General features: G+C 38.9%; 1 protein-coding gene across 6 annotated transcripts in view; it reads left to right on the forward strand.

Annotated features, from left to right (window-relative positions):
- Positions 1-16,481, forward strand: part of LOC131069486 (putative acyl-activating enzyme 19) — a 349,361-nt gene that overhangs the window by 87,130 nt on the left and 245,750 nt on the right. For all 6 annotated transcript variants that reach the window (XR_009112138.2, XM_058004939.2, XM_058004937.2 and 3 more), the window contains 3 exons: positions 1,664-1,867; positions 7,354-8,154; positions 8,638-9,428. Coding sequence is in view for 5 of the 6 variants with exons in the window: in XM_058004939.2 (XP_057860922.2) it covers positions 1,664-1,867; positions 7,354-8,154; positions 8,638-9,428 (1,796 nt within the window). In the remaining variant the exon portion in view is untranslated. The remainder of the gene's footprint in view (positions 1-1,663; positions 1,868-7,353; positions 8,155-8,637; positions 9,429-16,481) is intronic.

A 16,481-nucleotide genomic window follows, 5' to 3' on the forward strand; every position in this document is an offset into this window, starting at 1 on the left:
TTGGGTAAGGGCCTGCATTTGTAAACCTTGAGGGAGTTTGTTGTAGTTTGGTTTCTTAGTACCCTGGTAACATAATTACCCCTTCCTCCTTTAAGGTTAGGTAGTAACAAGGTTAGATAATAATATAGAAGGCTATGAGTTATAAAATATGGAATTAATTGAAAAAAAAGCATAATAACTTGATAATGCATTCGGTAATGTATGATAGTTGTTGAAAACATGACAGCTTCCCAGTAGGGGAACAGACTGACAGTAATGCCCCCTTCCTAACCAATCGATAGGGTGAACCATTAGCCTAGTCAATTGAGTTCCCACAAGCTAATGGGTAAGCAAACAAGGAATTTGGGAGGTGTATACTTGGCTTGGGCGTAATTTTATACTATAATGGGGTCCAGGGTTTTATAATTAAATAACATAAGGTCTTGAGTGAAAAATCAAATATATTTCTCTTATGTTATTTAATTATTATTAAGTATGTTTATTGAGGGTCCCACCCTCATAAGTTGTTTTTAAAAGGTGGGACACCTAGGAAGTCATAAGGGGACTTAATAAATTGAAAATTAAAAGGGAGATATAAGGGTTTTAAAAGTTAATTGAATAAATGCCTAGAGGGGCATCCAAATGGGAGTTATAAGGGGTTTCAAATATCAATAAAAAATAACATATTTTGCCTCTAAAAGGTGCATGGGAATTAGGGAAAAATGTGAGGCCTATTTGAGGTGAATGAAAGATCATTCAGGTTATTATCTTTTTGGGAGCTTTGGCTGCAGCTTTTTCTGGTTAATGAGGAGGAAACTCCTCATTGATGACATCTTCTATGCTATTGAAAGATACAGTTTGTGAAATTTGTGACTTCTATCCTACAAGCAACAGGTGGATCCATCAGAACAAATAATCCAATCATTTACAGGGCTGTTGCAGACTTGTGGAAGCTGATTACATAGGTTTTGGAAGGGTTTTAAGTTTTAACAGATCAAATTGGGTGGTTAGGGCTGATGGCAACCTTCAATCAATTCACTAGCATTTTGCACACATAATTGAAGGTGTTGCGCTCAGATCTGAAGAATTGCAGGTCCATACTTATGACAGTAGTAGTTTCTAGCCAGCTACTCATTTTGGGTATGTTTGAATTGGAATTGTAGGGGTTATTTATGAACTGGGTAGCTGTTACATTATTGAAATATTCAGTATTTCGGTCAGCATTTAGATCTGGATTTTTCAGCTAACAAATTGCATGTTGTTGTTGTATTTCCAGAATTTATTATTTGCTGTTATTTATTATTGTACTTAGCTGAATCATCAAAAAGCCAAAAAAACAATAAACCTCTCTGCACCTTCTGTCTAGTCTGAAAGACCACAAAAAAAATAGCATTTTTAACTTAAAAAGAACAAGAAGTACGAGTCATTACAATTTAATTGGCATTCATTCCCATTTTGGCGCACTGAGTTATCTTAATGTACCAGGAATAAATGTCAATGGTTAATTTGTAATATTTTGAAGACTTGATGTTGAATTATTTAATTTGAAGTGTATGTGCAATGAATATAGTTTCTTGGATGTTTTCAGTTATTTTTAATTTTGTCTAAATAGCCATAACTTTAGATGTGCTTCAATATTTACATATCATGAAATTTCATACCTTTTGATGCATTGCATTTGCAGGCATACAGCGTAACAAGGCTAACAATTGTTCCATCTCTTATGCGGGCACTTATTCCTAGTTTACAATCTTCTGATGGACAATCAATTCGTAAACTCCTACGTATTTTAGTGCTTAGTGGAGAGGTTTTTCCTATTTGGATGTGGGAAGTATTGCACGAGACACTTGGAGAAACAACAATCTTAAATTTATATGGATCAACAGAGGTTGGTTGTATGCTTTCATCCATAGAAGTGCAAGTACTATATTATACAATGTTTAAGAGATGAATATATGTATGCTTTTTTTAATATTGTTTTCTTAAGCATTGTCAAATATCTTTGTTTTCAAAACCTTCACAGATATCAGTAAAGAAGGTGAAGCATTTCCAATGATCTTTGCGAATGAAACCTTTATAGATTTAGGCTTTTAGCAATGATCTTTGCTATCAAATTCTTCACAACTTAAGTAATTATCTCTACAATCAATGCTACAATGTCAATGATCTTTGCAACCAACATTATAACATTTTAGGTTCAACAAAGATCTTTATGATAAATGTTACTACCATTCATCAATGATCTTTGCGACCAACACAACTACTGTTTTAGGTTAAAAAATTATCTTTGCAATCAACATTACAATCATTCAATAATGAAACATCACTTTTTACAATTGAGAGACTACAATTTTTTTATGTACAGTATTCAATAGAAGTGTTATTTCCTAAAGTGCTTGTTATCACAAAAGCTCGCACCCTTGCTGAGCTATCAACTCAGCAACCTTGTGAAACATGGAAACAACCCCGAAGTGTGGGACCTTGCGCAAGGGGGTTGAATCTCCGGAGAAGGCCAGCTTCCTTCTCAATCTAGGTGTAGGTGTTGAACCAACTCAACACTTCAAAACTAACTCCTAGGCCTATCCTAAAAAATTGCAGAGGTAAAGGGAAGAGAGAATTGCTTGAAATAAAAGGAGGTGATGCACCAAGAAGAGATTGTTCCTCTCCCCACCCGAAATGGCACAAGGAATCAATTGAAATACCCAAGAAATGCACAAACTTCAGTTGCATGAGTGACCCAAACGCATGTATGGAGGTTAGAATTTGCTAAGTGTCAAGAGGGGAGAAGGATTCCCACAAGTCACACTCAGAAAAACAAGTTAACACAACATATATGGAGAGAAGAGCCACAAAACATACACTTATGATGAAGGTAAGGAAACATACACAACATGCATAAGTTGAAGGAAGGCAAGAATGTAATTTCAATTCATTCAAAGGCCAAAGGCCAAACTTACAGTTGCAGAAATGCAAAAATAATTACAAATCTCGAGAGAAGAGAAAGAGCATAGGAAGGCTCAAGGCAGCAGGGAGAAAACCCTTTACAATGAGGCTTAACAGCCTTTATATAGAAAAATGGTTACAAGAGTGATCATGACCCCTGTATGTCAGTCTGGGAGTGTAGGGAAGTGCATGCAGTTGACTTGTACATGTAAGCAACCTAGCCATACCCACAAAAGGCAACTTTGAGAAGGTGAATTGTCTGACCTTCCAAAGTCAGAGTATGCAGACATGACATAAGTCACCACAACAAGCATGGCCCCGTACCTCCCTTGATGGAAATCCTGCCAAAAACCTTAAATGCACCCCTGTGGCTCCACAAAAGGTGCATAAGTCACCAAAACTGTCGGAGCATTTAAAGCTTTGAGGGTCGATCACGCCATCCGGAAGTGTCGCCAGTCGGAAAGAAGTCCAGGGACTTCAGAAGCTCGGGCTCCCGAAGTGGGTAAGACAAGGAAAGAATTTCAGAACCTTGGGGTTCCGGAGTTCCGGAGAAGGATAACGAAGAGCAGCAAGGAACTTTGGGACCTCGGGGTTCCGGAGAACCAAAAAAAAGGCTAAGGAAAGAACTTCGGAACCTTGGGGTTCCGGAGTTGCGGGATAGAGAGAGGAAGAGAAGGAAAGGAACTTCGGAACCTCGGGGTTCCGGAGTTCTGAGGAAACTAGAGAGAAAAGGCGAGGAGGGACGGAACTTCAGAACCTCGGGGTTCCAGAGTCCTAGAGAGAAGGGGAAGCAAAGGAAGAGAACTTCGGAACCTGGGGGTTCCAAAGTTATGGAGAAAAGAAGGAAGAAAGGCTAGGGGGGAAACCTCGAAACCTCAAGGTTTCAGAGCTCTAGGGAATTGCACAAATGAACTTCGGAACCTCGGGGTTTCGGAGTTCCGGGGAAGGGAAGAAGAAAAGAAAGGAACTCTGGTACCTCGGGGTTCTAGAGAGAAGAAGAGAAAGGGAAAGAAGGAGAGGAACTTCAGAAACTTGGGGTTCCAGATTTCCGGGAAAAGAAAGGAGAGGCATTAAAGGGAAGGAACTTCGGAACCTCGGGGTTCCGGAGTTCCGGAGAAGGAGAACAGGAGAAGTTAAAGGGAAAGAACCTCAGAACCCCGGGGGGTTCCGGGGGAGAAAGAAAAGGCCAAGGGAGGAACTTCCTCCGGACAAGGCAACACTTAACACTTCACACTTCATGATTCTTTTGCTTTCTCCTTGATCAACTAGGGCAATGCCAGTCCATGGATTGTATCTCTGATCGGTTCTTACTGATGGACAAAGGGTGTCATAAAATGACAAGTGCCTAAAGCATTTGAAGAATATTAGTGGTTGTGCTTGTCTCCCTCAAATTTGTTAGAAATCACTCTTCGTCTCAAGTGTGGTGAATCTTAGAGCCTACACATTTTGAATGGGCTTCCTCACTTTACCAGTTTTGGTAGACTCACTTGTTTTCCCCTTGGCAGTGGTGTTTTGAATGGGCTTCCTGACTTTCCCAATTTTGGTAGATTCACTTGTTTTCCCCTTGGCAGTGGTGTGAATGTTGTGGACTATGTTCTCACCAGCAAGACCCTCATTCCTCTCATCTATGTTTTACTTGTTTCTTTGTAAGACCCTCCATACTGGTTTTCACCCTTCTCTCTCCTCTCCCACCTTGCCCCCTAGCATTAGACATACTACAATCCAGTTTGATGATGAATATACTGTTGAGTCTCTCCCTTCTTGTGTTTGGGTTCTATTCCCTCCCTCTTTGCAACACTAAATCTTTTTATGAGTTTATACATCAAGCCCTTTGGGACATTTCATTTGAATGTTGCCCCCACACCATGCATTATTCTAGGTCCCCTTCCCATCATAGATCCTACACGATGAATCAATGGGATGATGATGAATGTAAATCCCTTAATGGGAGACTTCGGTTTCCCCTAGCCAATGACCCTCCATACTCACCCTACGTAGGCAATAATACTGTTATCTTCTCCAACATAAGAAATGAGAGTTTGTTGCATCTAGAAGGCTTGCACTCCTTGCTAATCTCCACTAATCACCAATCTTTTCTTGAGAAAAATCATAGTTTTTGACATTACTCCCAATGCACGGGTCTGCCCCTCTATTATTTTCTAGACCATCTTCTAGCTGTTGCTTCTACTCCTCCACCATCTTCTATCTTCTCCACTTTTTCCATCAAGAGGGCTATTTTCAAAGTTGTGCCTGCACCGACAAAGTAGTTGATTAAGGTGTCCAAGTTGAGTTCTTCAAATATGGTGTGCATTCCCTTGCCTTTGCCCTTGCCATTTTCTTCAACGAGGTAGTGTGTTGAGTTTTCCTCAATCATGGGCCCAGCACATCAATTAGTCCATTCGTAAGTTTGTGGCGCTGTTATACTCGGTGTAATGACCTCCCCTGTTTGCTACTAATTTTTCCCCTCTTTACTTCTCAGTGATTTTGTTAAACAGTTTGCAGTTGCATGCATTCACTGGAAGAGAACATTAAACTTGCTGCTCATGAAAACTCAGTTTGCTGATGGTTTTGTTATTTGTTTCAGACTTGCAATAGTTTTATGATTTGCAATATGTTTCGAGGAATTCTAATTTTTGCAAAGGGAATTCACAACATGAACATACAAACTAGACACTTTGCTGTCATAAAGTCCTAATATGGTTTTCAATGTGTAAATCGCTGTTGTTACAAGCTTCCTTGAAGAGCAAATACTTAACTCTGAAACTTTAGTACATGAAATGAATAAACAACTTAATTCCAACACGAAATACCTCAACTAGGATAAAGAAAGAAGATTGCATGTCTACTGTCACAATTTGCAGGTAATGAATCATCTTCAGCCTTCAATCTTATCATTCCATCAAACATAGAAACACTCCCAGCTAAACAAGCACTCAGCTTCATTAAGCAATAACTATTGACATAGAACAAGCAGCTACAGGTGTGTTATGACAATCTGAGCATAGGCAGGTCTTCAATTTAATGTAACAGGTGCAGAATAACATGAATACCCCTGATGATCAACTCCAAACATGCATACAATATCACCCAAGGGTTACCAATTACTCAACAAAGGCCAAGCTCTGCTGTTCTCCCTCAAAATGGTAAGAAATGCCAAGTTTCAGGTCTGCAATGACATTCGGTCATACCTAGCAAGCTTCCCAAGCACCAATGTCCAATCTATGTAGAAAATGAATCACACAGGTCTTCTACAACAAGCTTTTAGGAAGATGTACAGACAATAAAGCCTAGAAAATTCCACAATCAGCTCCCACATACCAAGGCTAGTATGGCGCTTCTCCCTAGGAGGGCAATTCTTCAGCAATAAATCAGTTCTTCACCAAAATGAGCATATATTACCTTGAAATGAGGCACCCAACTCTCAATCCTCCAAAAACTCTTCATCACATTCTCCTGCAATCCAGTCACTGATAGAATCCACTCAAGACCTCTCAAAGCTGAAGCACTGTGAAATCCCTGTAAGATATCTCCAATAACACCAGCTAGGGTAGATCAATCACAACCAAAATTGATTTTCAAAAGAGGGTTTTCGTCCTCCAAAGTCTGAGATGGACCATGTTCGATCTCTAAACCACACAGCAGTGAATATAGAAATGAAAATGTTAAAGTTGCTTGCAAATCCCATTGGGAATAAATTGCGATTTTACCTGTGAATTCGGATGCTAAGGCATCCAATAATTGAAATCCTCAAATTGATTACATTCAACATCGAAGGTGAATGGAATCACTTGCTATGAAATAGAGGTTTTTGACTCCATTTCAGAGGCCTTGCAGCACATTGACAATCCTTTTATGAGATTGTTTCACAGGATATGAGGGTTTTCATCCTCAAGTCCGAAACCAGAGGGTTTCCGTCCTCGGGCAAAAAGGGAAGATCTTCCGTTCTTTCGAGAAATAAAATCTCAACGAGCATATCTCTCTCAAAGAGCAGCTTTGCCTTTCATAATTTTTCCCCATGGCTTTTCACCTTCTTTTTCCTGTATTTTATTTTAATATTTATTTGAACTTAATATTAAAAATTTACCTTGTGAAGCTTTTTAATTTAATAATAAAGTTTAGTTGCACTTTATCTATAAATTAAAGTTATTTTGAGCAACTTAATATTAAATTATTTTGATTATGCAAAAAGGAGACATGACAATGCGTCTATATATTAACAAACACATATATATGTCATATTTATGTATATGCTTATGTGTTTGTTTGCATACACAAATTTTTTCGTATTTGTTTCTATATATATAGAAGTCAATGACAAATGTGTGTTTGTATATAAACACATAAATTTAAGTTTTAACTTGTACTTGAGTATTTATGTTGAGTCTGTGATGTAATATTTCAAGCAAGGGTTTTCTTATTTGATTGTCACAGGTATCAGGAGACTGTGCATATTTTGATTGCAAAGCATTGCCAAAAATTTTAGAAGAGGTGCCACTAATCACTGTTCCTATTGGGAAGCCGATTTTGGGTTGTGAGCTTTTGTTGGCTGAAGAAACAGACTCTTCAGCACTGTCCAATAGGGAAGGAGAAATTCTGGTTGGAGGTAAATGTCTCGCAATGAAATATTTGAATGATGCTTCAGCCAATGCTTCAAAATTTATTAAGTTGAATGTCACTCGTGGAATCTGTGACATTGTTTCAAATGATGAAGTTAACAGTGGTACGTACTTCAGAACTGGTGACTTTGCAAGAAAGCTTAATGATGGCAATTATGTTTTTATTGGAAGAAAAGATCGCATGGTCAAAGTCAATGGGCAGAGGGTTGCTTTGGAAGAAATAGAATACAATATGAGAAAACATCCTCATGTAGCAGATGCTGCTGTTTCTTTTCATCACTGTAAACATAATAATAATTATATAGCAGCATACGTCATCTTGAAAGAAGTTGATCAATCATATCTCTATAGTGGTAGCCAAAATCAGAATACACATGATCCTTGGAATATGGATGCTAGAAAATATATGTCTGTGTCATTGAGAACCTGGTTGGAGCAGAGGCTACCAGCTGCAATGATCCCTTGTAGATTTCACTTTATTGGAGCATTACCACTGTTGCCTTCTGGAAAAATAAATTATGAAGCATTGCCTCAAACTGAATCCATCTTTCAGGAAACAGGAAAAGAGTATTCTGGAAAATATTTGGATGATAAATATATCCAAATTATAAAACAGGTTTGTTTTTGTAACTCTTCTTTTTAAGTATTACCCTCAGTTTACATCTTTTGTGCTTAATTCAAAATTCACTTGTCAAAATATCAATTGTTGTAAGAGGAAAGTTTTGTTTTAATAGGGGTGAGAGATTATATTGTACAATTCATTCTTAGTAGGGCCTTGTTTAGGTTTTTAGAGACACAATGTTAGCTTCATGGGAAATCTTCATAGAAGGGAATCATCAATTAAGATGTGTTGAGAATGGTATTATAGTTTATATCATTTTAATGTTTATCCGATAAGCAATTCTCTTATAAGTCACAAGCAGACTCATTACCTAATGGTTTAGATCGTGGGCTTTCCTTTGTAATTCCTGACACATTCCCCATCTAAATCATGCGACAGGATGACTGAAAAGATATGCTTTGTAGCATGAATTTTATTTGCCTTTGCTCAATCATGCATCCATTCTCACACTAATCTTATATTTTCTCTTAAATGCAGGTTTTTAGAAGAGTTCTTATGGTTGAGGAAATTTCTGATTCTGATGATTTGTTTTTACTTGGTGGGACTTCAATATCTGCAGCACATGTTGCTCATACATTGGGAGTTGATATGCCCTTTATTTACAAGCATCCAAGTCCTATAAAGATTCATAAGGCCATCCTGCAAGTTCCAGAATTGCTGGAAAGTATTAGAAGCCTTGATTCCATTTCAAAACTTTCACTAGAAAAGAGTAAGTATGGAAAAGAAAAAGATACCGAGGGCAGATCAAATCAACATTTTTACAATCTGATTGTTCCTGAAACTTCAAGCTCTATTGACATGAGATACGAAAAAGTTGATTCCTTTGGTTCCCTTATGCATGTAGCTGAAAGAGTTTCCTTTGAGGGGATTGCGGACAACCCTATGAAAAGTAAATTACCAGGAGATGATCTAAGTTTTAATGGTGTTGTTTGCAAACCTCAAAAAGAGCAATGTTCCATACAATATCAATTGCAAAACAATATTGAAACTGGTTTGGAAAATTGGGTTTCTGGTCTTAATTTACCACAAGGAGTGGCATTCAGTAGATGTAACAGAATTATATCTCAAGGAGGATTTGACAATACTTTAATCCTTCAGAATTCAAAAGTAGTTTTCAGAAATCAAGTTTCGGCTAATATATGCCCACTTTGGAAAGTTTTGCTGCACTCCTGTGTTGATGCATCACCTTTGGTTGTGATATGGACTGGAAATTGCTATGTATTTATTGGCTCTCATGCAAGCAAATTTTACTGCATTGATGCATCGAGGTAGCACCTTGCATGCTTATTCTTGGCACCTGTTTTTGATATTTCTTGATGTAGATAGCTTTAGCCTTTCATGAAGATGCCCACCTTTTTTGTCCTTTGTGTGATTTGCTTCTCATTACTTCACTATATCCAATATATTATCACAGTAAATAAAAAATTAGCATCACATAATATAAATAGTAAATAAATTAGAAGTTGGAGTTAACCATTCTTGCCTATAAATCATACTCTTACAGCCCAACCTGGAACCAATTAGTTTATCCTTGGAATATGGGAGAAGTAAACTTTATAATAGTAAGCCTTTATTTTAGTTTTAACAATGTATATATAGCATCAGCTGGGATTTCAATTTCATGTTGGGATACCACAATTTAATGGTAACAATTATTTTCTATACGAGAACTCAATAAGAAAATTAGCCCATTTGAAAGTTAGACATCTTTCATTGGACTATGATTCCAAATATTTCACTTTGATAGCAATTTTGCAAACATTACTTTGAGACAATTTGGTTATTCACTTATTTGTGATTTAATGGAGGACCATTTAGATTGGGAATGAATAGATTGTTTTAGCTGCAATTTCTTTTCGTTTTTGGTATTTCCTTTTTTTGAAGGATTAAAGGAAACACTAGGAGGTGTTTCCTCTACATGATTTCTTCCATAGATGAAGTATTTGAAGGATGCCTCTTTGGCCAATAAGGCTAAGACAGTTCGTTCTTTCTGTGTAATCTTGTTGCAGTAAAAATAATGTATTGTATATTTATTGCTCCTATATTAGGGTTTAATTTGAAATATTCAAGATGTTGGTTGCCTCTTTTTAGCAAAACATGGTTTGCATGGGGAGGAAAAGGGGAAACTCTCAGCGCTCAAAAACAGGGCACACATAAAATTATTCCAGGAACAAGGTCAACAAACAACAACGGAATTGATGTAGAGAAACAATTAAGGATGTATGGGAGTTGGTAAGATGAGAAAAGAGGCTGGAAGTGGTTTGACATCCATAAAGGTGGTTTTTATTATTTTACCAATATCATAGTTGCTGCCCCTTGAGCTTAAGGCTGCTTTTTGAAGGATGGTATGGTGTGATGCAGGGGCATCTCTTTCCCTTTCTTTGTTTGTGTTTCTTCTTTCAATTTTGGTTTTTGTTCAGTTTGTTTCCGCAGGTCAGTTTTGTTTCGTTTGGAATAAGGGGGTTTTGTGCTTTTGTTGGAGGCCATAAGCTTCATCTCTCATGATTTCCTGTCACAGGCTCACTTTTCTGACTTCCTGCCACATCAGCGACAGGAAGGCAATAGGCAACGAACCGACAGTTTCAAATGGGAAGCGTTGGTAGTTAGTCGTTGTGAAACAATTGCCCAGCTTCGTTGTGAACTGGCTGCTAGTCTATTAGTAGTTGGATTGCTCGAGTATCAGGGTGGGTCGAATTCCTACGAGGAGGCTGGAACAGAGAGTCAGAGAAAGAGTTTGGGCAGAGACCGGCCACATGTGTGAACAGAGGATGGATGTTAAAACAGGTGTCATGAGTTTGTAATAAATTCTAACACTGCAGATCGATTCCTCAAGGGATCGAGTAATTTTTGTAATAGCCGGGAAACATTGTGAATGGGAATAGTTTCTGTTTCATTGTGCATTGTCCGGCCTAAATTGTAAGAAGCTATGTTCTGTCTCTTGTCATAATTGGAGCAGACTGTTGATGTAATTGATTCTCTGGTTATTACCTGAACTTCCTATCATTATTGCTTCTGTCATTTTGATTGTTTGCTGTTGTGTGTTGCGCTGCTCCTTCATAAACTGATCTGTCTTGATGTTGATATCTCCCTTGATAATCCTTTCACAGGCTGGCAGGACTATGAGCTCTGATACCACTTGTAATGTTCCCTTTTGTTATTCTTTATGAGTTTGGGATCAATTAACTAAATCAATCAATTGCAAGAGACTTCTTTCCTCAAAATCTCAAATAACACAAAGGATGTTACACTATGATAACATTTATAATGTTTATGTTATGCAAAGGATGTAATATATGAGACAATATCACTGCTATCTCTGATTCAATCAATTGAATGTATACAAGATGGCTTGTTCTATATACCACTGCTTAATGCACAATCGTAAGATTATTGTTCAAGTATGTAAAGTTGATCTTATCATAATAATAAGAATGATGCTGGCCTCCTTGATATGATTATGGCAATTGAACAGTGGTTGTCTCTGATATTCAATATGACATGTTCAATACATTCCGATTGCTGACCAGATTGATGATCAGCTGTTCCAATTATGACGATTTGCTCTTGCAATAGATAAAGAGATGAAGTTGCTTAAGGCGATCTTAATGCTTGTATGTTGATGATAATAATCTATAATTTCTGTTTATACTCTCGCTTGAAGCAATATGGATTCTGTTTTTGATAAGAATATGATTACTTGCAATGATTATACAATCTGCTGTGTCTGATATCGACAGTGAGTTTATGCAAGGTTGAGGGGCTGTTTCTGATGTTCCACTGATTGATGTGCGCACCCAATAATGGGCCTTCGGCCTGGCTCGCTTGAGCTCTTCCAAAACTGGAATAAAAACAATATATATATATATAAACTTCCACACTCTGCCAATGAATTTCAGGCTTGGTTTTTATATTCCTTCCTAACTTCTCGAAAAGGTGGGAACTCTTCTTTCAAGCGGTCGGGTTTCTTCATCGTGCCTTTTCTCCTTAATGAAACTTGTTAGTGTAAACTGATTTGTTTACAATGAAAGTTGCTTTGTCTCTTAATCATGATTAAGTACCTTGATCTCCTTGGAATCAATTAAGAGATAAGAATGGATATTTTGTTATGAGAATGATTGGCTTTCTTATGATTAAAGGTGTATGGCGTAGTTGATTTTTGGAAGCTTTGTGAAGGGATATTACAACTTATCACATGAGAATCAGCATCACAACCTTTAGGGATTTTCAAAAAATGCAGTGGACTGTCTATACCTCTTCAAACTTCCACGCAATCCATAAGAATTTCCAACAAAAAAAAACCCATAAGAATGAATATTAACAATCAAAAATCTCATCGAAGTCAATAGTCTAAGGTTGGGCTGAAAAGACTTCAACTAGACCATGACTTAGTGTGCTAGGAAAAGACCATACTGAAACAAGACTAACAACCAAAAACACATCTACCACACTAAAGAAATTGAATCAACCATACTAACTTAAAATCAAAGACTGATAATATGACTTAGAAACCACATAATTCTGAAAAGCTTGATGAGAACTTGTTTGCAAAACCCATTAATTTCACCTATAACTATACTTCGCATACTTGGACTGAGAGAGTACTTGGCAATCCAAAAATTTCTGACTTGGGGTGTAAACAAAACAAAACTTGGCAACTTCAAAAACTTAAATTTTTGGAAACATAATTTTTGAAAAAAACATTAATTTAATGCAAAATACAAAAACAAGATTCATGAAATGAGTTTGGTGGGAGTTTGGGGGTAGCGCCCTACGTAGGGTACAGGGGAGTACCCCAGGTGCATTCTGTTGTCGGGAAAATTAGTATTTGTTAGTAAATGATTAGGGGTCGGCGGTTGGTCGATGGTTGCGGACGGTTGGCACCGGCAGCCGGTCGACACCACGTGTATATATATCCGTGTACCCCAATCTCAGGATATGATTATGCTGTTATGTTATACTGATGTCATTCTGAAGATACATTGTAATGTTGGCATTAATGAATATACAGTTTTGAGTTCTCTACATTTCGTGCATGTGTACTATTTTGTTTTGCTCGCATTCTGTGATGTTTTGAAACATATCCTACGGGGCAAAACATTTGGCGCCATTGCCTGAATGAATCTGTGTGGAGAATGAGTCACCCGAGGGAACAGTAGGCGTATGACATGGCGAGGACCCTACAATGGGCCAACCAGTGAGCGAACCAAGTACCAGTGGTGAAGAGATCTTTGACGGTGAAAGAGCACTAACAAAAGATTGTGCAAACATACTGAAGGCGTCCATTGGCACTTACGTACGTAGGGAAGCCGAACGTGTAGACGTTCTCGAGAGTGTAATCTGGGATTCACTGGGAGCAAGTCCAGCGGTGGACCATCTTATGTGCTATTTGCCACGGTTGTTAGCACAATACTTCATCGCTCTTCACAACTTACGAGAAGAAGAAAATCGTGAGGATCGTCGCCAACAAATCCTACAGCAATTTGAAGAACGAACCCGATGGGAGGAGGAAGAACGCGACAAGAGCCGCCAATGGCAACAAATCCTCAACCCATACCAAGGAGGTAATTGATGCCAATAACCTTAAACAAAGATAGGAATCGTGTGCCGAAGGGGCAAGAGGACGAGCACGAGGTTGTCTAAAGAGCATTGAGGTTGGAAGAGCAAGCGGAGCGAAGAAGGTGGTTACGGAGATTTGCCGAAGGAGCAACCGAAGGAGACTTTGATGGTGGTGAGAGATTGGTCGGAGATGGCCAAGTATCTGAATTGATTGAGAAAACTCGACATCGTTTGGGGGACCTGACCCTCACGTTGGAAGAGATTGGCGACAGTAGTGGAGTGGAACCATACACACAGTTTTGAAGGGATTCAAGAGGATTTGAGGCTTGAAGAACACAGGTGAGGAGCACACTGGAGACAGAGGCGTAGGGGATATGGGAGTGGCTGAGAGTGTCAGGAGGACACTAGAGCACCGTAGCCAGAACGTTCTGTTCTGGTCCAGTGCACTGAACCAGGGAGCAACTCCAACCGGACCTAGCGGACAGAGTGGGTCTCAGATTTCAACTGCACCGAGCACTCAAAGCGTGCCGCCACAAGGAGTCAGGACAATGTCGAAGCAACAAAAATTGCCGAAGTTTACGGGGGATGGAACAGAGGACCCCGTATGACATTTTTAGAACGTGTGAAACAATTTGGTCTGCCAATGGGCAGACAAACCAAGATGAGTGGGTGACATAGTTTCCTGCTATGCTACAAGGAGTAGCGATAGATTGGTACACTCAAGTTGACAAAACCAAGGTCGACACATGGACTGACTTGAAGAAAGAGTTCCAGGCGGAATTTAAATTGCTTCAGGACAATAATGAGATCGTAGCCGATATTTATAGCACAAAGCAGAATAAACATGAAAGTGTGAGGACGTACAACCGACGACTTAAGGAGTTGTTGGGTGTTGGTGTCTGTTTTATCATCTACCAAACATTAGGATAGGATACCCGAAGGCATTCTATCCTCTCCTGAAAAATCACTACTGATTCCAAGGTCTATATGTGCGAACAAGCGACTTTAGTGGAATAGCTTCTTGGGTAGTGTATGCTGAAAATCTCAAGGGGGACTTACGTTTAACAACTGTCTTGAACTGCTGGACTTAGATGGATTTAGCAATTTTAGGCTCTTCTTTTTTTTTTTTTGATTTTCCGGGTTTAGACTTTCAAAAAGGAGAAAAGAGGTAGGGTCTAGGAAAACTAATCTAATCCTACGAACTCCGGAGACGGTATCAATTGGATGCTCTCTAGAAACCAAACTTTGCTTCGCCACACTAGGGACAACTACACAAAGCCGGTGCAATCTTCAACAGATTGTGCTTATGATTAATACATTGGGATGCACAGAGGATGGGCTCAGACTAACTTTGCATGGTAAAATGGAAATCATCCATTTACCAAAAGTATGAGTGGAGATACACCATCAATTGACACTTGTCAAATCCTTCATTCAAATTAACAACAATGAAAGCAATTCTAGATTAATTTTAACTAAGTGTTGAGGAAATTGAAACCATGCAAATCATTCAAACAATAGGGATTACAAAGCAAGCGCACATGCAATATATTATTTGGAAATGACCTTACGCAACAATACATCAAAAACCTCACACAAGGTAGCCTTATATAGTTTTTCCAAAATGAATGAATGACCGAGATCAAACAGTGATCAAGGGCCAAGATTGAAAGCTATAAAACCTAATTAGGGTTTCCCAAAACACTATCAGCTTGAATGAATAAGAAAGTGACATGTGGCACAACTGCTAATCTCACTGAGGTGGGCGTCTACTTTCCTCTTTTGCAGATTCGATGTACCTGGACACAATAAGCCTGACCTCCTCCATAGTGACACTTGGCAAACTGCTAATCTGGAAGTCGATGATGTCCACATCATTGGTACATGTGGTGAGGACGCTTTCCCACTCAATCGCTTGGGCAAGAAAGTTTTCATCAATGAAGAGAAAGTTTGCAATCTTTGAAAGATCGCCCTTGTCAATCATCCTTGAATCCTTGAAGAAGCTTGACTGAATCCTGACTCTCAAGTTCTCTGCTTGCAAATGCTTCTCCCTTATACTCTCTTTCTTCCAGATATCCGACGCTACATGAAACACCTTGCTCAAGATCTCCCTGACACTTTCCTCTGTCTCGAAGCACTTGGTCTCAGATTTCTTCAAAACTTCAATCCGGGTGACCAAGGCATAATACCAGGTGTTGAAGTCATACCTATCTCCAGCTTGTATGACACCTGCATCCACTAGGCTTCTTTTCGACAAGCCTCAGATAACTTTTAGATGCGGAAGTATTTCATCCTGAATTTCCTCCACATCCTCCCAATTGGTAGCTAGATCCTGGATACGGCTGATCAGCGAAGAGGCCGACTCATGTGTTGACACTAAATTTTCTACCAGTATATCAGCACGTGCTGAAGCGTCTGACATCCACTCCTTGGCTTGTGTAAACGTGCCCTTCATATCCTCATAATCCTTCATTGATTCCTGCTGAAGAGGCTGTGGAGGGGTAACCGGGATCTCATGGTTAAGTGGTCTGGTAAGATGGAGAACATACTTTCTCCACTGCTGGTTTTCTTCTTCAACCTTCTTTCTCTTTTCTTTCTCCTGAGCTAAGCTTGTCTTCAGAGCGTTACAAGAGTCATCGAAATACTGGACCTCTTGGTCTTGGGTGGGCTTACCCAGCTCTATGGTGGTGATCTTGTAATCATCTGTGTCGACATTGTCCCTAGTTTTTCCTTCTTTAGGCACCGCTATCTGGACTATCCTGAAT

The sequence above is a fragment of the Cryptomeria japonica genome, chromosome 11 (assembly GCF_030272615.1).
Source record: "Cryptomeria japonica chromosome 11, Sugi_1.0, whole genome shotgun sequence".
NCBI classification, from domain to species: domain Eukaryota; kingdom Viridiplantae; phylum Streptophyta; class Pinopsida; order Cupressales; family Cupressaceae; genus Cryptomeria; species Cryptomeria japonica.